The sequence below is a fragment of the Nothoprocta perdicaria genome, unplaced genomic scaffold, assembly GCF_003342845.1.
Source record: "Nothoprocta perdicaria isolate Ctin4 unplaced genomic scaffold, notPer1 scaffold_22, whole genome shotgun sequence".
NCBI classification, from domain to species: domain Eukaryota; kingdom Metazoa; phylum Chordata; class Aves; order Tinamiformes; family Tinamidae; genus Nothoprocta; species Nothoprocta perdicaria.
In genome coordinates, this window is record NW_020455415.1 from 3727260 (window position 1) to 3750269 (window position 23010).

General features: G+C 40.5%; 1 protein-coding gene across 1 annotated transcript in view; it reads right to left on the reverse strand.

Moving 5' to 3' along the window:
• The window catches only part of AFF2 (AF4/FMR2 family member 2), a 319079-nt gene that overhangs the window by 105199 nt on the left and 190870 nt on the right, over positions 1 to 23010 (reverse strand). The window contains exons 5-7 of the mRNA XM_026039130.1: positions 9076 to 9162; positions 6366 to 6402; positions 6059 to 6110 (exon numbers count right to left, since the gene is read on the reverse strand). Coding sequence (XP_025894915.1) covers positions 6059 to 6110; positions 6366 to 6402; positions 9076 to 9162 — 176 coding nt within the window. The remainder of the gene's footprint in view (positions 1 to 6058; positions 6111 to 6365; positions 6403 to 9075; positions 9163 to 23010) is intronic.

Sequence of the window (23010 nt, forward strand, 5' to 3'; positions counted from 1 at the left end):
GTGAGGTCCAAGCTACAGAGAACAAAAAGCAAGAAAAAAGAAGTTGCTTTACACACATTTTATCAGCAAACCCACAGCTCTGAAAACAAATGGTGGGAGAAGTACTGATTGTGGTGGCTTCCTCTCCCTACCCTGCTGCACATTTTCAGAGTTACAGGGTACATTTGTTTTTTCCCAATGAATGTTTGAAGTCACACTCAAGTTCGGAAGTGATTCCATCCCACAGCAATGAAAACTGGAGGTCAGTCRGAGGCTGGCCTCGAGCCATGAAGGCACAACATGTGCTGCTGTGCTGCTGGCTGCCTGCAGAAAAGCTCCTTAAACTCGGGGAACACTGTGGCAGATTTGCAGTCTTACTGGTTTACAAAATGGGAATGGATATGGAGCGGATAGGGAAACACATCCTGAATCCAAACACATCCATGCATGCTGTGTACCTGTCCATATTAATACCAGCACATTCTGTGACCACCATGCTGCAGCACTACATATTTGACTGCGATGCAGAAGTGCATCCTGCTTGAGTACGAAGTATTTCAACTGCTACCAGTTAGGGCAAATAAATGTTGAAATTTTAATGGGGCTTTATATAGTATCAGAGGAAATTTAAATGTTTCAGTGCTCATTAAAGTTCCAATCAGCAAGGCTGGCAAGAACGCGCTCAGTTAGTTTGTTTCAGGCATTCTTAAGGGCAGTAATTATATGAGTCTGTGATAGTCAAGAAAAATTATTCAACATTGATCAGCAAAATAAAAGAGAATTCATTTAGTTCTGTTCACACAATCTTTTAAACTGATTTATAAACATGTCAGGAGAAAAGATCATGGAAAAGAATGCATTAGGAAATAACTTTATTTTGACAGGGAGGTTAAACTGTATGTGAGCCAGCTGAATAATGAAAACAAATTAAAAGTCTAATTTAGAAATTATTTTGAATAATGGACTTATCTTCAAGAATACAGGGCTTTTAATTATGACACTGGGTTTTAACAGCTATTTAACAGCAGCTGAAATGTTTTGCTTCTATAGTTTGCTTCTATAGGCATCTGGCCRTAGGAAATGCTTGTGTGTTTAGTGCCGATCGGTCAGTACTCTGTTCAATAGGAGAAGCCTGCAGCACTGCAGAACAAAAGGACCCCATCCCCACTCATTATCATTGCTCCAGATCCCAGCTGATAACACCCAGGAACTTATGGGGRCAAAAGGATGCAAAGCAAACTTCTAATTAACAAAACAAAACAATAAATATGCAAGATGAATGACATCTAATAAAAAAGGACCTTTTATCTTCATTTTCTACTTGTCCCTTTTATACGATGCACTGGAACTCTCTAAAGATTAATGGACTTCCAATTACATGCCACCGGTGTTTCACTTATCATAATTTGTACATGGCAGTCTAAGTCTCTGTACCCCTGACTTTCCCAGTTTACCCACAGGGAATATCTTTGGGACTTCCTGAGGCTAACAAGCAGGCAGCACTTAACTCTAATGATTAAAGCTTGCCACACACTTGCTAAGTGGAAATGAATGTACGCTATAAAAGAAATCGGGCTATGAAAACTGTAGAATCAATTAACACTCGTCAAAAACTGTAATTAGAAATACTAAAATTACAGCTTCTTTAGTGTATTATATCTGGTCTGGCTTGTGACTGGAACTCAGATATACAGTTGGATACATCTCTTATTTCAGTTGGAGCTGAATTTTACAAGTTTTCGTTTCATATGATTAAACTGGAAATTGTGCAATGATATTGAATGAATCTCATTAAAAAAAATCCTTTCAAGGTTAAGAATTCATCAGCGCTTCTTGATTTGAATGTTCTGAATAACAACATTACTTGTTGTCGCATTATCCAATATACAATCCTTGGTGTAAAATCCTCTTGATGTCTGATTACTCTTCATAAGGACCTCATGCTGATTCGTCTCAAACCGTGAATTACCTTTAATTCATAGCTTGAACATGCTGCCAAATTTTGTTTTCCATGCTCCCAGGTGGCTGTCCCTAACACTGTGGAGAACTTCCAAAAAGCCATTAGACACTTCTGAGAAGTAGTTAGAAGTCAAGAAGCACATTTCCATTTTCAAACAGGTTTCCATGAAGTGCTACAATAATCTTTGGGATTAGAAAAGCACTGGCATTTACTGAAATATTTTTAGTACCATGAAGTGAAATCCTAGCCCGGCTGAAGCCAGTGGTGAGCACCTTTGGAATACTCCGTGCAAAAGAATCACATGGAGATTTTCAACTGCCTGTTTTGTTTTTGAGTCTTCTGCATTTAACTGTTCTCTAGCCCCCGCACAGGTTGTGTATCATCAAGCATGATGGATCACAAAAATCCTATAAAGATAAAAYGAGTTGTTTTGGTCTGATCCATATAAATTTGATGCTCTAAGTTTTTAATGGTTTCCGGTAGTTCGCTGAGCGCATGAGAAGGACCTTTTAATACTGTATTAATACAGTAAGTATAGGAAGTCATTTTATGACAAGGGAAGAATACCATTATGATTACATTCTTCTTTTTAGCTAGGCTTTTATGGAAACTACCCAAGACTACTCTGCAGCATGATTTCGAAACACAGGATGTGCTTGATTAAAAAGGTTCTGGGTAGTTTCCAGCTGGACCTATGCCAAACACTAACAACCAAACAGAACAAAAGAACTGGATGTTTGAGGATGACATACTTGCAGTGGTAATTATATAACAGAAACCTAAGTCAAGAGTTGAGTGTGTACCCTTGAATTCATGGAACTTGACAGAAAATCCTTCTCAGTGCAATTGGTTGCACCTTATCTGTTCCTGCTTACTATGCTTCATACCAAACTAATCAGAGTAGACTGGCTGCAAACTGACTGCRTGGTATCTAATCAATGCAGTTTTGCAGTGAGCCTGATGACAAAATGGGAAGTCAAGTACCACAGTTTTATGTAGCCTGATTTCAGTTACACACACACACAAGTTCAAAATTTCACTTTCAGCAACTTTGAGCAGAAATTCTTTTAGATACATCATTTAAATCAGTCAAGGTCACTCATGTGCAATGCAAGGGCAGAATTTAGACTGGATCCCAATTACTATTTGGCTTGCTGCAAAGCTATGGGTGTTCAGTTTTTCTACTGTGTGCATATGGCATAACACACTAAATGTTTATATAGTAAATACCTTTCATTCATAGAAAATTGAAAGTCATGTTTCAAAAAGCTTACTTGAGATAAGTTAGGCCACAGTTTAACCACTAGTCACACATATTGCATCACCTTATAAAAGCAAGACATTGGTAGGTGAATCCACCTTGCAGTATGCAGTCTCTGATCATTTCCCTAGAAGTAGATGCCCAAATCATTATCTGACAAAGCTCACGCATCCCTTYAGCCCTGTGTTCTACAATGACCATGTTCCTACACCTCGATTTTGCAGTAACACCCAGGCAGCCTTACTGCTGATGCAGAGTACAGCATCACAAGGGCAAAGCACCTTTGTTGGGCACACATTCCCAAGCCAGTCATGGTCCTTCTCAGTTATATGGYGAATGCCACATTAGTACCAACTCCRAAGATTATCTAACGATGCCAGTTAGATCTACGTGGCTGCCACTAGGAGCAACAGAGATGGAAAATAAAATGTAAGTTGCACATGACTCGCACATAAACTAAAGAATTTGGAGAATGGCCTTTACTTTCTCTAGAAACTTGCCCAAGCTRAAAAGGCTCTTACAAAAAATATAGAACAAACACAAAACCAGCCAGGTTTGCTCAAGCTGAAATAATGAGAGCAAATCCTTAGACAAAATTCATGAGGAATACATGTTTGAAACCAGTGGTAAAGTCAAGCTGTGTGATCAACAGCGTAACTACAAATGTTACTGGGGATAAGTAGGGCTGTAATTTTACTCACACATTCTAATATTCCTGAAATTGTCCTGTATTAGAAAGATTAAATCCCCCCTAATACAATTGCAATTTGATAAATACTACGTTATTAAAATACACCATGACTGCAGGATCTCTAAACCTATTTGGGTTTATTTGCATCACATTGTGTATCTATAAATACTTGATAATATCTTTTTTTTCCTTACCTACTCTTTTTCTTTTACTGTGCTTTAATTTCATTACGCCCAACTATGTTCTCAAGTAGGTAATTCCCATTGAAAGTGACGGTAACTACACACGCAGATCTAAAGAAACAAATTGGCCTTGTAATACCAAGTCTCACAGTGGACTGCCTCCTAACCTCCCAAAGCGCTATGGAAATCCTTGGAAGCTGCCTTAACAATTTTTCTCTAGTAAAAGAGAAAAAGTGATAGTAATGGGTTAGCTGATCTTCATTTGGAAGCTAAAAATAAAAGTAGCTTTATTGCAGCTCTGATCTCTCATGTGTAAAATCTATCATCTACCGTAAGAAGGCAGTTCATTGCTGCAGAAACCTGATTGATAGTGCTGGAACTTTAGATCAAGCAGCAGAACAGAGAGCAACTGGTTCATAAAACGTACTCAGTGTCTTTGGGTTTTATATCAGGCTTCCTATAGAGAGCTTTGGTCCCATTAAATGCACTATATACCACTGAGCTCTGAAGCACTGTTCTTTTGAAATTCAGCTTATAACTATAAACCATGATTGACAAGTCTATTACTGTTGGTTACAAACTATTAAAATATTGTRTTTTATGGTATACCCACTAAATTTTTTTTTTCTTCAYGGTGGAATCCAAATACACTTGCTTTAGCAGAAAAATCATTTTAAGATGTAATAACATATATCTTCTTTTTTCCCCCTCCTTTATTTTTTTTTAACTAGAAAATGTTCTTTATGTTTCGATAGGACCACTTAGATGTTCTTAAAATGAACGCATCCATTCTGTTAACAAGAACAGAGGATCTAGCTGGGTAGATTCTTTAAAAAATAACAACAGTCATTACCAGAAATAAAAATTACAATGAGGGAGAACTAATTCAATATTAGGTTTGGTAAATAAAGATCTCAGCTAAAGACTTCAGCTTCCAGAGCCTGGCGGAGCTTGGACACCCACAGCCTTGTCTCAGCTCTGCCACTGGCTTCTTTCGTGGTCACAGAACTCCAGCTAGTCCTTGCCTGCTCACTAGTTTAAAAATCAGTATATTTAAGTTATTTTTACAAAGTTATACAGGTATTTCTGCAGAGGTTTTTCTTTCMCTACAGGGATTTAAACTGTGTCTTTAGCAGATTAAGGGGACCCACTASAATAATTTTGAAGTCATTTTAAATGAACACATTGTATTTACACAAGTCTCAGTTAAGCTAATGCAGTTCTGTATTCAGTAAGTTACCACCATTTCAGTGGTAAAAAAATCACATCTCTGAACTGAAATTGCACCAACACATTTATGACTCAAGTAAGGACCAAAACGATCACTTGCTTTTCAAGATTCTTATATAATTCATATTCATAACATAGTTTGAAATTCTGGAGTAAAAATAAAAAGTGCAATCTCAACTGACTGCCACGTTTTTTCCGATTTTACACCAGAATAGCACCAAAGAAAAATCGTTTAACACAGAGGAGAATTAGCACTTCCACAGTTTTCAACTGTCATATTTATAGATCAGCTGTGATTTTTATTTGAGTGTATAAAATTCAAGTCCTGCTTTTCAGTAACAAAAAGCATAATTGTTCTGTACGATGTGTTTTACTCTCACTATATAAATGCTACAATTCTTGCATCATCTGCTCATTGGGTTGCATTTCCTATTTTAAGAGGTTTAGTATCTGATGAGAGAAACATAAAAGTGATTTAATTTTGTCAAGCTGTACAACTAAAATCAGCATTATTTCTGCTTAATAAACTCATCTTTCATACATACCTTTGTTAGCTAATGCATAAAAAGAAGAAACAGTAATAAGCACTGAAAATATAAAACTGGTTTATGACTAATTTTTAAGCACCGCTGAGAACACCTGAACACCAGGACAAGATTATGAGTGAGCTAGATTTTAGTCACCTTTGAAAAAATAAGCTCCTTCTTTATAATAATTTTAAATCAAGATTTAAAGCTGCAAATAATAATACTTACGACTTTTGTGGCACTGACTTAGTTGCAACTTTCCCTGCTGGATCACTCCACTCTGCAAACAAAGGAAACACATTTTCAAATGTCAAAAGATTACTGTAGAATTAAAATGCACCCAAAGCTGTCAGCCCATCTAATTATACTTGGTTTCACAACATGCCACAATGCATAACATGTAATAAGAAAATGGAACTGATCTGCTTTAGCACCACAGAAATTAATTTTTCAGCCTTTGTTTTAACCATGTTAAGCAGGGAAAAAAAAATACGCCCCACCCTGAGTTTTAGGACCAAGGATGATGAAGACCTACTTTGTACATTGTATCCTGAGGTCAGATGTTGGGAGTCCTACAAAAAAGAGCACACAAAATGTCAGCATTAGTTAAATGAGATGAAGCAGGTAAGACATATATTTGCTTGTAGATTAAGGGCATTTGGCGTTACACAAACAGGGAAGGAGACTGCATAGGAAGGGTACCGTGTGGCTCTTAAGGCAACACCGGTGACATTAGTTTTAAAAAAAACCCCACCATTAACCGTGGAGATTGAGCTGAGGGACACTTTCACAGCTCAGACAAGAGCTTGTCCTCAGCTCTGTAAATCTACATACTCACTCTGCACAGATCTGCACCAGCAGCGGTCTGGCATTGTCAAGTCTTGGCTGTGGACATGTGTGCGAGGCATCTGTGCTGCAAGATTTAGTCCATCACATGAAGGTAGCTACGCATTAAATTCAGTGTCATTGCCTTCTTTTTTGATCTTGTGGTTGGAAAGTACAGCAACTTTTTATCAACAGTCACAGTGATTTCATTTGAGCTGCGATTTGATAAAGACATAGGAGGCTGATCCCCACCTCATGGAAATTTGAGCAAATGCAAAGCAATCAGTGGAAGCACAGCAACTTTATACAAGCAAAGGATGTAGCTGCAACGCTGAGTGTGTTAATGCTGCGATTCCCTTTGACTCACAATAACAACTGAGCTGCTCCATAATGTTACTGTTTTCTTGCTTAGTTTTTCCCTAGGCTTTACAGTCCACAGGGACTGTAATCAGCTTTCCTTCCAAGCAGAGTTTGATGAGTTGAAATTAAGGTGTTATTTACAACCTAGTGTTACAGCCAGGCACTACTTTGCTGGAAGTGTTACTTCTGTAGGATGTTAAAGTCATTAAAGCCCTCACTGCACTTCCTCTTAGGGCATTATTAGTTCCTAATATTGTACTGTGTTGTCAGTCAGTCCCTTGTGAAGTAAATCATGCCCTAAGAGTAAAAATGGCACTTTAAATTTGAATGTCAAAAGGATTAATTGTTCTGATAAGTTCTACCTTTTTAACACACTTTTTAACATAGATTTCGCATGAGGATACTTATATGTTTTAGTTAGTTGAGAATTTCTAGTAGAGCCTGTTTTGGGCTTTCTGGCTGTACAAGCTACCCATGTTATGTCTAAGGGGTAACAATTTGGCCAGCTAGAATTTAGTGTTATGTTCTGAAGAGACACACTCTGTTGCATTTTTCTACAGTAAAACTAACAAACTCAGAAACATTTATGTGCTTGCCTGTTTCCTGAAATGCTAGCTTAAAAAAATCTAATTTATATTTTATATTAGAGTCATATGGTCAACAATTTTAAGATCAACATTTAACCTGCCCAGAAATGATTAACTTTGATGTGGATCTTAAAAGTTCAAAGAAAACTTAATAGGAACAGAAAAACAAAACAAAGCAAGTTTTTAGTATCTCTCAGCCTGTGATTATATTGCTCTGTTGAGATAGTGGCAGTCTGCAGGACATAGACCTGTTTATGTAGAGCCCATAAAAATGCAGCACTAAATTAAGAGACAGTATAAATTAGAAAAATAAAGCTTCCAATGGGCCAAAGCTCAACTGACACTTACATATGCATCCACACAAGTCTGTCTGCCTTCACCTAAATGAGTTCAACTGACTTTAACCAGATTTATGGTGAGGATTAAATTTTTGTATGATTATGACTGATGATGCTTAATGCAGAAGCAGTTAACTGAACTGATACTGGGAGTGCCGGAGCAGTAACAATCACATTCTCCTAAAATAAGGCATTGTAGGCACATTGCAGGAGCCATAGATGCTCCTGCTTTCATATGATTTCCAATTAAGTATGGAGCCTGCATTTCAGACAGGGGAATATCTGCCAAATAGATAAAATCAGTAAGGAGAAAATCACATTCCAGCTTCTAAAACAGGATATGATTGCTTGAACCATAACGTCAAGCAGTTACCAGTGCAGCGTTATGAGCGATTTTCCAAGGCCCTGCCTCTAGAAAGAAACTTTTATGTAGGCCCACGTCAGAGTGGTGTAGTTTTCCACCCCAGGGAACATCTCCTTTCCCCAGATATCATCAGCTCGTCGTATCTTGGTATCGACCATCTTGGGTGGGAGCTCTAACTGCAGTACCAGACTTKTAGCCAGAAGGCAACAGCAGAATTTAGGCTGAAGACATGTTCAGATTACTGTGGCTTAACACTTCATTGCATGTCAGGTGAACTGCAGGGACTCTCCAGGCTTTCAGCAAGGCAGATACTAGAGACAGCCTTTGTACAGCTCTGTCTGCCAGTACTGGGGCCATGCAAGCAGGCAAACATCATAGCTCTGTTCAYATGGAGGAACTTTGAAAGGCCAACTAGTTTGATTATGCAGCCTAAACCTCATCAAGCAGTCAATCACTGGAAGGATCAGAAGACCATTTAGCCATGGCATTACACAAATAACAATGAAAGAAAAATAAACAAATAAAATATGTTGTACTTGTGTAGAAGGACTCTCATAAAAACAAAGATAAGGTTCACTTTTCCTCTGCTATAGCTTCTGCAGCTCTAAATAAGCAGTTCTACTAGTAACAACAGTTTGATTGGGAATTTCCAACTAAAAATAGTCTTAGAAACTTCTGAAAATGGAACCAATTACAAAAATAAACTCTCCAGCAAAGAACAGTCAACAGAACAGCATGTTTCTCAGATCACTGTTAATAGCCTACTTGTACCTTGCTTGGGATAGAAAACTTGGTCTGCTCAGCCTTGCCAGGAGTGTGAATAGCAGTAAGAGGAGGAGGCCAGGAATGGGTCATCTCCTAGGAAAGAAAAAAAGAGCAAGTTTTTGAAAACAAATCCAGACAAGTAAAAAAGAGAGCRAGAGAAAACGATCACACGTTCTCCACAGAGCTCGAGGGATGCACTTGCTTAGGAAGTATCACCATCTATCATTACATGGTCAATAAACACCTTACCTACCCACTAGTAGGCAACGCTCCTGGGGAAAACGCACAATGACAGGTTCTGCTCATGGAAACGTCAACCATTCTACTGCAAAGGCCAAGCAGGAAGTGGAGCCTCCCTGGACTGCATTGGGGTTGCATATGGGTTGCAGCACCACAGTGCAGAACAAGCCAGAGCCAGGTCTGAGAAGGTCAGAGCAGCCTGAGCGGGCTCAGAGCACCAGTGCCTGGTGCAGATGAGGTGCTGAGGGTGTCCTGAGGGCCATCATGTTTCCTTACGGCCCCGCTGATGGCTACACTGCAAGCCTGCAGTTTGGTAGGAAATGAGTGTCTCCGGAGAAGACCTGCGCTAYGGATCAGCTAAGCAAGAGGCTCCTTCTCTGTATCCATGTGCTGAAGCTTCATTCTCACCCACGCTCCAACTGTCTTCAAAGGAACCACCCGCCTGCCCATGGCTATGAAATAAAAAAAGAGAAAGTTCACACCATGCCTGAGGCCTAGAGCTGGGCCTATGGTGGGGTAGATATAGAAGAGGAGAAAAGATTGCTAACGTAGAGCAACTGCTAAAGTGTTGTTTTAGGCAAAGCTTGTAAATGCCCTTGTAATGAGTGTGTTTTATGGTAGATGCTGCTCCATTTTCTCTTATCTTTGTTTTTAATTTAATAAATATTCAGACAGGCAGTAATACTTGTCTCTAGCCATCAGTTATATCTTTGTCTTGATTGTTTTTCTTTGATTACAGGGCTCAGAAAAGCCTATTTTTATGAGACAAGGGAGACAGAGAGAGTCTGGTCGGAGAAGGTTTGCATGCAATGGCCTGACACCGACCGCATCAAAGTGAATGTCCTTGCAGCAGCATCATGCTCATCAARCCCAGGCCAGGCATAACAAAGCTTAAGAGTCCACCAGTTTTTGTAGGTACCCTGATAGTCGTTGCTAACATTGCACATGTGAAAATATAATATCACGTAATTAAATATGTCCTTCATTCAAAGGGTGGTGTGATGGATGCACCTGGGCTAAGACATGGCTTAGGTAACAGCTCGGACCTGTCCTTGCTGCCCAAGCCCCAAAAGGACATCATGCTGCAGTGGTCGTCAGGCTCCAGCACCGAGGAAAGGGAGAAAAGATCCGCTCAACGTCCCGCGAGATAAAATAGCTCAAGTCCCATATGCCTGTGCCAGCTCCTCTTCCACAGAGGTTGCTTTCTGGCAAATCTTCTCATAGCAAAATGATGAAACAGAGACTATATAATGTAATTAACAGACAGGCAGCCTGACTAATAGCAGTAGATCCATACACTACCACCACAAATAGAGACTTAACCAGACCAGAAAAGGCTGAGCAATGACCTCAGGATTCAAGGGAATGAGATGCCTGCAAACTCTGCTGAAAATCCATTGTCTACATGCACCTAGRGCCCTTGAGTACCAACTCAGTGGACTGAACTGCAAGCAGCCTTCCTCATCTCCTTGTTAGTGGGTAGTCACACAGAAAACTCCTGGAAAAGGAAAAATGACTGCGATATTACTGGAGGAAATTCAATTAAAATGTAAGAAATTCTAATTTTCATTGAGGTCAATGGCGAAAGTTAACCTCAGTGAAGCTGGGACTATCCTGTTACTGTGTTTATCAAGTGCACTGAGCCTCCCAAGAGCATGACYAAGGTACCAGCTAGGTAGGACAGAAGCATCTTCTCACTTCAGTTATTGCTGAAGTACCTATCAGTGAACAGCAAGTTCCAGACAGGAACCTCGACCTGCAACCTGAAGTGTCCCAATTGCCTCCTCAGCTCCTCTCCATGATATTCCTGAAGAACATGCTCATTGCTTTGGGGGAAGCAATCGGGGCCTGAAGAGAGAGGATGTTATTTGTTTAATCATCCACAGGACTCCATCGTTCTTTGCAATGCACTGATTTCTTTTTGGCAGACCCCCATTTCTGAGTACTTGATAAGCTCCATTCTGTTTCATTTGTGAAACCTGATATATCCTCCTTCTAATACGTTATGACTGTAAAGAATCACTTATTTAAAGTGTGAGTGTTGTATGTGTATCTGTTAAAGTACATATATAAACATCTTGGGTTATAAATACCTGGGAAAGAAAGCAGAAAATAACTATTTTTTCCCCAGGAAAAGTTAAAAATGTTTTATCAATCCAAATTTGGAAGTATTTAGAAATTCCTGGAAGTAGCAATAATAAAACCGAGCATATGAAATGTTTTAAAGAGGAATTCAATGGAAACAAAGTAATCCCACAAAATCGAGTTAGGATTTATTTTCACATGGTTTGGACTTAAAATAATTCCAAAATCATGTTAACTGTAGGAGTGGGAAGATGACTGCTATGGAAGTATGMATTTTTTATAGACCTGGAGATTAAATGAGAAAGTAAACCTGCACAGTTTGTTGGCTTAAAAGTCACTGTGGTCCTCTGATGTTGTTACATCAAGCATCCTCCTTTCTGAAAATTATTTAAACATTGTTTTAATTGAATCCATGTGTTTTATTTATTAGGGCTAGACACGCTCGTCTCTTCAGCTAAGGCTGCTTTTTTTTAGCTGTAAAAGCCCTCAGGTAAGTAACTAAGAAGTACACAGGCAGAAGAGGTCTAACAAATCACCAAAATTCAACTTGTGGGAGCAAATTGTTAAAAGAGCTGCAGAGGTTCAAGGCTAAATGAGGATTTAAATGAAAAGACTGAGGAAGGATTTAAGCTTGCGTATTTCCAAGGGACAGGACAGACAGAACCGAGCATAGGGGATATGGGGCAGATGGTAAAAGAGCTTTACAAACCCTGTCCCTAAAATTAATTGCCTCTTTCAAGATTTATTTCCTTTCTCCATATTTCATTTTTCCATCATTTCCTTCTTGTTCAAAGTGTGTGCAGTGGTTTTGAATACAGATAAAAGCACCGAGCCAGACTCTAAGAGGTCAAAAAAAAAAAGCAGCTAGCCCATGTGCTCTATGTCTCTAGCGAGGCAGCTTCTCYTCCTCCAGTGCACGTTAAACTGCTTAGCCCGATCTAATTTGAAGTCTCCCAAGATACAGGGCTCGTGCTGTGTCCCCTGGGAGAACTGAGCGGAGACAGGAGAACAGTCTTCAACTACAAAAAGGGCTGTTGCAAAGGGAAAGAATAATCTGCTCTCCAGTCTTATSGTGGATATGAACTTAAGCTGAAGCCAGAGATATTCTAGTTGGACATAAGAAAAAGCATTCAATGGGGAGGACTGTGCCAGCGTTGAAATAGATTGCCTGGAAACTACACAGTGTCCATCTTCGGAGGAATATGTTTAAGACCAGATGATGTTTAAGACCACATCAGTCACATCAATCACCACAGGCTCAGGCAGAACTGATTCCTGCACTAGATCAAGAAGGTGCAACAGATGATGAGGTCTCTAAGTTCCTTTCCAGTTTGTTTTCCCATTCCATAGTGTGAGAGATCTCTACTGGCCAAAAGCTGCTCTTTACTACGTCTTGCATATGACAGATCCACAAAAAGGAGGAGAAGAAAGAAGCARTTCTGGTGTTTTTCTCTACCTGCTCTGCCATTAGAGTCCATAAAGACCTAGGCAAAGCTGGAGCACCAACACGTTGCCCACATGGTGAGAGGAGGCCCAAAGCACAGGGTGGAGGAAGAGCCATGCTGGGCAGATTAACAAGAAATGCAATCTGAGGGTCTTGCTGCTATAAAAAAGTACCTTACCTCTCATAATCTTCCTGCCTACAGTCCTTTACAGTCCTTTAAGCTTTTAGCTAAACCTGTTGCTTTAAGATTTCTGCAGATTCTTGGTTACACTATATATTAAACTTGCATTCAGGAAAAAATAATACATGAATAAATATTTTAAGGTTGCTACAAGCTTTATGTTACAGCTGGTGCTAAAGCAACCCATTGCCTTGATGGAACAGAGATAACCAACTGATTCACCATTTATTAAAGTCTCTATTAAAGATGTATTAACCCTTTATTAACTATTTATCAATGCAACCTTAGTATAAAATGTGTCTTGTTTCACAGTATCTTTCTGTTTTCTGCATTTATACAGCCCTGATCAAACTCTCCCAGCTAGGAAGCCAGCAGGCAGCCACCTTTTATGTGTGTGATGCATACTGAATTAAAAACCATCTCAAYTCATCCCATCTATACTGAAATGCTAAGACATGATATACATGTACTTTTWTWTWTATATATATATATATATATATATGCACACGTATGTATAGACAAATGATACTACCACCTAAAGGAACACAAAGGAAATAAAACTAAGAGATGTTGTTTTGTATGTATTCCTCATGCTGAGCCAAAGGCTTTCTGAAGGAGACATTGATAGGGAGTTGATTAGATAAGTTTATGGATATGTATTTCATTATCATGTTTCAGCACTTAAAACTTTTTTTCCTCAGCACTACATCTTTTTCCCCATAGGGAAGRAAAAAAAATATAAAAATGATGTCAGTGATGGCCTGATGGCCTCCAAGAGAAAGGCAGGTTTCCTGRTATGAATGTTAAATCAGAAAACTTAATACTCAGGCAAACATTTCAGTAAATTTATTAGCAGTGGCATATGCCCAGTACATATTTTTTAAGATCAAATGTAGAGGCATTTACAGTAATGCCTTTGTTATCCTAAAATTTATCTTGTTACTGTACCAAAAGCTGCTAAAACCTATTTGGAAATACACTGCATGCCACTCAAGTTTCTTATTCAAAAGGTAGAGTTTATTCTACAAAATCAACAGTTTCCCTGACCATAATCTAAAAACACAGCATCCACCTTGTGGGTTTTCTCCATGACTACAAATAAATTCCCTTTGCTCAGCTGGGCAATGGGATGCRTTCCACATCCTCCCATACCGAGCGGCTTGCTGTTCTCTTCCAGAAATAAGGAGGGAAAGGACAGACAAAAATGATGTTCAGTGAAAAATGAATATAGGAATTGCTTTAGAAATGAACAGAGAGTGACTATAAACATTACAGCATATGTTTTCCTTTCCTACTTTGCTAACATTTAGGAACTAGTTACAGAAAGAAAGTGATAGTAATATGAATATTTTCTTTCTATTGAGCTTCCAGATACTCTTTGCCTCCCCTGTACCTCACACTTTTCAATATATTTTCCTCATACCGCAGCTTGTGTAAGTAAAAACACTCATATTCTTTGCTTAGAGCATTTAGAAGGCAATAAAAAATAGCAAATCATGATTGATGTACTTATTGCTCTAACCAATYTTGTGCATGTGAAGAAAAAAAAGTTCCATTATGGCGAGAAGATATCTCAGCTCAAGAGACTGTTTTAGGGAGAAAATAACGAAGTTACAGCACTTCCATGAACCCACCACTGAATTTCCAATTTAGTAAGTCTGACACAAACCTAAAAGTAACTACAGTCTAAGTGATACTGTGTCTACAGCMTCAAATGACTTTGCTCCCTGCTGGGTCCTGGCACCTAGCAGACCACGCAGTGTATACGCTTGCTATTCCCTGGCTTCCCTCTGAAGCAGCTGAGCTGGGGATCTCCAGGGACTCCGGATAATCCTCTTTAGGGCCTGCCTCAGGAAGGTATAATAATATATATATTATAAATATAAATAGACTATCTTGAATCTGGCCCACATTGCCCAAGATAGTCCTTCAATTCTATCTCAAGTGCATTTTCTGCCCTTGGGCACCTTTTAACACCCTCCTGGCATCGTCAGGAACGTGCAAGGCAAGATCCTGGTGTCCTAGTGTAAAAATACTGGGAGGTGGTGGATTGCACCCCAACTTTTGCTTTGCTGAAGCTCTCCAAGCAGAAAACTTGCACRAGTACATACAAAAATATTGATATCTTAGGGCTAGTGGCACACTACTTAAATGGAGACTTGGGCCAAGAGCTACCACAGAAGGAGGCTGTCCTAGTAACGTGATGAACTACTTGCTATGAGGGTAGGACCCCTTCCTAGGCCAGGTGCTTCTGCAGTGCCAGCAGAACCACAGGATCCACTCAGGCCCCTGAGAGAACAGCGTGAGCAAGAAGAGGCTGAAAGCAGGGGATCGGTGTCCAGCCTAACTCCCCGTGCCTGACCCACCACAGTCCAATCCTGCGCATTCAGCTGCCTCCCTGGCCTGCACTGTCATGGCTTGGACCATGGCCTGGGCTGCTGTGTGAACTCCAGGGGATGAACCCAAGTGAATGTTTCCTTTGCAACAAGCAAAGACCCTTCAGAGTTCAAAGACAGGCACTCCTTGACCAGGGATAATGCCACCAAAGTAACTCCCCTTGCCATCTGAGAGGCAGGAGACATCTTCTCTCCTTGCAGAGCAAGCTGACGTTGTTAAAGATAGGCCACAGCAGCTACAGGCTGGGAGAAGATACTTAAAGCTTTGGAGTTCTGCCAGGCACATCTGAGCTGCTCTGCCTTGTGATGCACTCACRCAACTGTATAACTGTTTGTCCGGTGAGACCTACCGATGGGTCAGGGCTGACCACAGAAGTGCCAGATCAGGTCACATCTGCAGCCCGGCTGCTGGGATGCTCTCGGAGAGGCGGCCAGCACCGTCTCTTTCATGGAGCAGTTCAAGAATACAAACGAAAGAGGGTAACCCCTGATTCTCCATACTTACCAATTCTCACCTTAATGCTCAGATCCAAGTTGTTTCATGCGGCATCCAAAACTAGATACTCCATTACCACTGAATATACGCAGGCCTACGTATGGATATTGATACATCTATCAATATCCAGGTGTTTGCAGTCAAGTACACTAAGCCTATTTCCAGAAATCCAAGCATCTCACTGGCTAAACTAATGACTTTGCTGCCCAAATCACAGCACCAGAGTCTTGCTGTGGACAGTTTGGCCAATGCAATATCTCCTGTTCTCAGCAGTTTCTCGACCCCACTGAGATGCACAGCCATAACCCATTGATTATATTCATTCCAAATGATACTTGCTTGTTACCAACTCCAGGGATAGCACATCTAATTTTCTTGATGGTCCCAAGAGATAGGAAGCATGCACTGAACTGTTAAATACAACATAACATTCTGGCAGTGTAACAGTATAGTATAAACAAAGGCACAATAAGTAATAAAAAGCTAATTCTTTGAAAACTTACTAATACCAACATACAATTTCATCTCTTCAATTTAAAAAACATTGGCAATGTTTCTCCAAGTAAATAAGCAACTGTGTTTTGAAACTATTCACTGCTGGCACTTGTTTAAGGGAATCTGGTAATTTGTTCCATCCATCCTGAGCTTCACAAGCAAAAAAGCATGTCTTGAATTGCCTGTTTTCTTCCCTAAAACTTCGGGTTCACACCAAGAGGAAAGCAGAACTATAATTTACAGTTACAAAACAAGATTGCACCTACCCTGAGGCACTCCACTGTGCCCATTTATACAATACATTACACCATCTTCTTTACATTGCCAGATGCAATCAATTCATGCCTTTCTTCATATGAAGTACAACAATGAGTTATGTAGTCTCATGGCAAAGTTTCATCCATATAACTTATTATAAAACGCATTTAGTTTTTGGAGTGTTTGCGCTAATGTAAAGAAAAAATAACATCTCCCAACTCAATATTAGACAAAGCTAAATAGCTAAACTACAAAACATCTAMTTCTGTAGAATTAGCATAGAAATGTTTTAAGTTTTACACTGGGCACTAAGCTGCAGACTCATCTAGCCAGTTTATAACTGACATCCTGATGACATTATGAAGCTGCGCCTAAAAATCTCCAAGGATTTGGAAGTATCAATTTGTGCCAGAAGACACTAGCGTTAATCTTAAAACAGGAGCATCCATTGTCTGAAAGAGCATATAGGGGGAAATTAAGAAACCAGGCTAGGCAACTCATTTGGGTTTAAAGCCAAATTCTTTTGCATAAGTCGCGATTTGATTTCATTAAAATTGGATTTGCAGTTGTTACTCATCAGATACAAAGAAATGAAGCTACCACACACTGCTGTACAAGACACATTGAAATCTTGTATAAAAAGCAACTTTTTGCCTCCAAAACCAAGATCCCTTTTATTCTGCTTACCACACAAGCAGTATTGCAACAGGGCTTTCCTGAGTGTGCCAGGGCAGCATTTCTTTTCAATGCTGACTGCTTGCCTTCTATATGTCTCATCAACACCTCAACCAGAATGCCACTAAAGCAGCAATCTGAGGCTCACACGCAGATGGACACCCAGAAATGCTGAAGCCTGTCCTTACAGAAGCCATCCTTTTTACCAGTTCCTCCTCTTCATCATCTCCTGTTCTCCCCACCAGATTACCACGTGTCCCAGACTTGCTTCTCCTCCACTGAATGAAAAATGAACCCCCTCCCAACAGCATGACCTTATCTTCCTAGTGCCTACATCTGAGCAAAGGACAGCAGGGGAATGTCACAGTGAATACTGAGTAGATAATCCTGGATGGACACTACAGCCAGCTTGATTAGCCCTCAGCAAGCCCTGGATGGMCAGGAAACTCTCTGGCAAAGATCACCCTCAGGCTCTGGCCCTGTGACAGAGGCAGAGTCCTTGGTGTCTCTCAGACACAACCTTTTAGCACTCCTCTTTCACTGGAAGACCTATTCAGCCACCTGAACCCCTACGATGTGAGTTGGCATTCATAATATTAATTTCAGCCTTTGGAAAAGAACAAACATTTCAGTCTGGATTTCCTTTTCCTCGTTTGTGCCATGAAGCAGCTCTGTTTCTGAGTCTGCCCACTGCTGCATCCAGTAACTCATGCCAACATTGCCTTTTGATCCATCTCTGCTAAACCAACAGGTACAGAAAAAAAGGATGTGTGCTACAGAAAATGTTTTGATGCAGCAAATATCTTTTTGGCATGTCAGCCTTGCCCAAATAAGCCAGCTGAAAGAGCAAATAAAACTAAAGCCAAAGCAAGCTGGGCCCTTTTTTGATCTGCCTTAAGGTATGGAGGTTCCACAGTACTCCTGGTAGGGAGATTCCCAGTCACCTGCATGGATTTCATTCCTCATTTCCCAGGTCATTCTTTCTTACAGAGCTAATGAGCTTGAGGTTGGAAACATTACACACTTAGAGCAGCCGCTGAGGTGTGAGAYGGCGGAGGACGCTTGGTCCCACACAGAGCAGCACTAACACTGCAGATCTGCAGCCCTGGACCACACGCCAGGTGTACATATTCTCCTGCACAATTCCTTTCGGTGATTAGATTTCCCATGACCATTGACAACAACCAACACTGAAAAAAACTGATTTATGGTTACAGGACCAAAAGCAGCAGAGGCCTTGATTGGGGAACCAGTGAAAGGGGTGCAAAAGCCACAGCACTGAAACGCAGGAAGCTCGGGGCTCCAGCACTTGGAAATGATAGATCTACATTACCAGACCATGACATGAACTGTCTTCGTTGCTTCTAGCTGGCCAAGAAGGAATGGCAAAGTGCTCCTGAGCGATACTTTACCAGGGGTCACATGGGCAATCTGGATCGCAGTTGGAGCAGGCCCAAGGAAAGACCACCCTGTAGGCGCACGGCTGCTGGTTAGCTCAAAGCAGTTTAGTGCTGTTCCTAACTCCAGCAAGTGTCGAACTGTGACAATTACCAGTTATGGTACAAGGCAGAACTGGAATAAACCTGCCAAAGAGGTTGTTTTGTTTTTTCCCCTAGTATAACATGCCATTTAATATCATGTTCGAGCAATTACCAAAAGGAGCTGCTGATCTCCGTTTGCCAAGAGATTCAAAGGCTAGATGCAGTAACATGGCACTCTTTTTGAAGGATAACTTGTGTTATAAGTGAAAGACACCATAAAATGACAACGCTGCTGCAAAAGGAGAYAGAATGATCCGTTTAGTGAAATTCCCAGGCTACGGCTTTTCAAAGCACACAAGCAGTTACTGAAACACTCCTCAGGGTTGTTGCCTTCTTTCAAACATGATAGCCTGCTTGTAGTTTACACTTATCATATTAAGAAAAATGGTAATGAGGCAATCATGACAACTTCTTTTAAAAGTAACAATGACTCAATTGCCAAGGAAAAAAAAGAAAAAAGGAGAGTGATAACTATTTTCATGGAAAGAAGCCTCCAGTGAGCACTTCACTCTTGAAGCTCCCTTCCCTTGTCTTTTTCTAAACTCAGGAAGAACAAGGGGCTGCTCTTCAAAAAATCTGAGCAGCAGTTTGTATTTGACTGGTACAACACTCTTTCTTCAGATAAACTAGCAGCTCAGACAAGTTACTGAATAGATTAGGGACTCCAGAGGTTAGAAATGATAAAAAAATGGAGTAAGTGGGAAGGGATTAATTGGCTTGATTCAAAAAAAATATCATTACTGGGAATGGTTTGCTACAAACAAAAAATAACCTATACTTTTTTTCTTACATTTGGAAGAATCTTTTTAAGTGTTGTTGTATCTTGGGGTGTGTGATGCAAACAGTGTATACTTTAATTGGAAATACTCGTGTGGCTGGGAAATTCACGGACTACAGAGCCGTTAGGGGCCTCGGTAGCACTCAGTGCCTGTACAATAAATTCTGGGCAGAGCCACAAGGCAGCCCCCATGAGAGATCAATACCCCCATTTCCCAACCTGGCTCCAGAGAGGGGAAATTTTGTCCATGACTTAAATCACCTGCTCAGCCAGCAGCAGCAAAGCGAACACTGCTACCCTGGCCTTTCCTTCCTATTCGCAAGGGAAGTCTCCCTAGTCGGTGTCTGTTCATGCTGTCCTTGTTTTGCCCTGTGGAAGGCTAGAAAGTATTAAATACTTCTCCCTAAAGGAAAAAACAATATTTAGCTTTTGCATAAACTTTTTGGAACAGATGAGAACTTTACAGAGGAGATGTAGATTAGAGAAAACAGAGCTCTGGAGTATAGGCACTAGGATAACACTGGCAGGAGCTACAATCCRCAACGCAGGCAGACCGCCGAGCAAACATAAATCTGGGCACTTAGATCTGAACTCCAGATTCATGTTTGTAATCAGGTTTTATCTCTTGCCACTGAACAATGGTCAACAAACACCTTAACGTTTTGAACTAATAAAACCATCTTCCTTTCTAACGCTACAGCCTGACATTTTCTTTAGCTGACTTCTGCAAGGCTGGATGCCTGGATGACTGCTTTTAAATCACAAAGAAATATGAGAAATTCCTTGGCCAAAAAAAAAAGAAGAAAAAAAGAGTATTCTGGACAGATTCACCAGCTAGCCAAGGAAACTGCTACGCAGCTGATATAAATCAATGTGGCAGGATCTACAGGCTAATTAAACAAATGTGACAATTTTAATGTGACAATTTGAAAATGYTCAGAAGTGCCTCCCATCTGCAGAGCGTGTATTCTTCTCAAAAGCATATCAAAACTGTATTAAGAAGCTGAAAAGAACTTACATATTCAATAAGAAAAACCACAATTATAAGCACAATTTGAAATATATGGTTAARATAGATTAGAAGTTCATAAGGATTCTCAGAACGTTAAAGTCAATGGCACACTTTCTTTAAAGAAATATTAGAAATCCTCTATAGAAATGGATAAGCCACAGTATGCAGGATAATTTTAAATATCTGATGGAGTCTTGCTTTTGCACACAGTAATTCCAGCTGAGGAACTCAGGGTATTTTGCTAGTAACTAATTTAACTCTGCAGTGCAATAAGGGCAGTAGGGGTAGTACGGGTAGGTCACAGATGGAGACACTGTGGAGTCAAGGGATATCTAAGGCCATATAGGAAGTTTAATGGTAGGATGTTTTACCTGAGTGGATATTTTTGAGCATTTATTGAGAGGATACTCAAAGAGATGGGAAGACTATAGCAGTTTTTGGCAGGAGTGTGTCAGTTCGACAGTGGTATTTCCCAGAGACTTTGCCAGCTGAAAGACTCTTAATGGATAAGCAGAAGGGAGACACCTTTGGAAAGGGCTCTAATTACTGCACTTCATGAAAGTCTTAAAGCCTGCAGCTTCATGACAAGATGCAAAGATGTGAGATACTCTCCCTGGGTGACCTGCAAGGCTGTGTTCCTACATTAGACTACTGCCAACTGCATGGAGGCTGGAAATGCTTCCATGCTTGTCACCTTCCTCTGAACCTGCCCATCCAGAGGGGCTCTGGGGGAAACACTTCTTGGCTCATGTCTCAGCTGGTGGCTATGTATTCTCACCTTAAGAAGAAGAGATCAGGAGTGTCTTCAGATAAAYTCTGACTGCAGAACATAAAGACAATGGGACCAAATATTCTAGATCTTTGCTGTAACAGAGTATTTCCATCCATCTCCTCAAAGATCAACAACGAGATTCAGAGTTCTAACTACACGTCTGTTCCAGATATCTTCTTCCTTCTCCTTTCTTGCTTTCTTCACTGTCCTTCTTAGAACAAAGGCACTGAAGCATCCAAGACTGCAAAATCTTGAGAATAGTTTTAAAGCAGTAAAGCAGGGAAATTGAGTTTGGCTCAAGTATGCGGTCCCTTTTGTGTCCCTTTCTTCACTTCTCCAGTTCAGGGCTTTTCCTTATATGTAGTGTCCTAATCATCAATCAAATGTTTTAGGTTTTGCTTGGCATGCCCAGCTGAAGCTGCTGAGGAGAATATCAATGATGAGAGCTCCTGAAAAGGCTCTTGAAAACTCATTTAATCTCATGCTCCAGTCTTTCCTTCCCCTGTGCACAGCAAGCCTGTCTCCCCTAATCCCGTCCTGGTTTCTCTTGGCTGCTTGAACTTACCCTTCATGGGCCAACTCCTTCAGCCTGGCTGACTTGTGGGGAGTATTTGCACAGGGACCACATCTTAGGTAGGAGCTTAGACTCGCAATATTTGCTCTCCAAGAGGAAAAGCATGGACTCCTTCCCTTCTGTCTGATACGGAACTCACAGAAGAGGCTATAGGTTTTGTCATTTCAAACCAGATTTGTTTCTGAAGCATGCACTCGTTGCAGAAAGCCTAACTCAATTTTAATATGTTTTCAATGTCTTCATTCTGTGCCTAAAGCAATTTGTTATGTAGAGTACACATTATTAATCTACTTAAATGAAAGGTAACATTGCTAGCAGTTTAAACACTCAGTGCCCATATTTAACAATGTTTCATTTTGACAGGACAAGATGAAATACCAGGAATGATTAATCTGAGACCAGAGGAATATTCTACTACCTATATTTCAAAATATGACGACCCTTTTTGCCTAACATCTTGGCAGTGAGGCACGAAGTGCAGCTTTGCAGCTTCAGGAGGCTCCTCAGCCTGGCAGGCCGGATGCGGTGTCAGGAGTTGCTGTCACTGGTCGCATCCGCGTTACCTGGATTCGGGAGCGATGCTTCAGGGCAAGTACAGGGCACCTGAAGAAGTCTCTCACTAAACTTTATACAAGATCAACTCCTACAGCTCATAAGGCACCTTGCTGGAAGACATTTGGTACATTTAGTGTCAAAGACCGTAACAGTGCAGAAATGCTCGAAATCTATCATTGCATTCAGCAGTGTGGTCCATTTCTGAGCAGGGCAGCATACGAAAGGTCGAGGTTCATCTGAAACCTGAGATTCCTCAAGTCTGTTTTCTCTCTTACTTTAGCTTGAAGATAAGGGAGTCATGTCTTATTTACAATGACAAAAAGGGACAAGAAGTCTGGTCCCATCTACAAATTTGGAGTAGAAATCTTATGGCTCTGCAATCTTATGACACTGTCTAGGTTTCCACTCAATTACAAAATGCTATCAATTTTTCCCTATT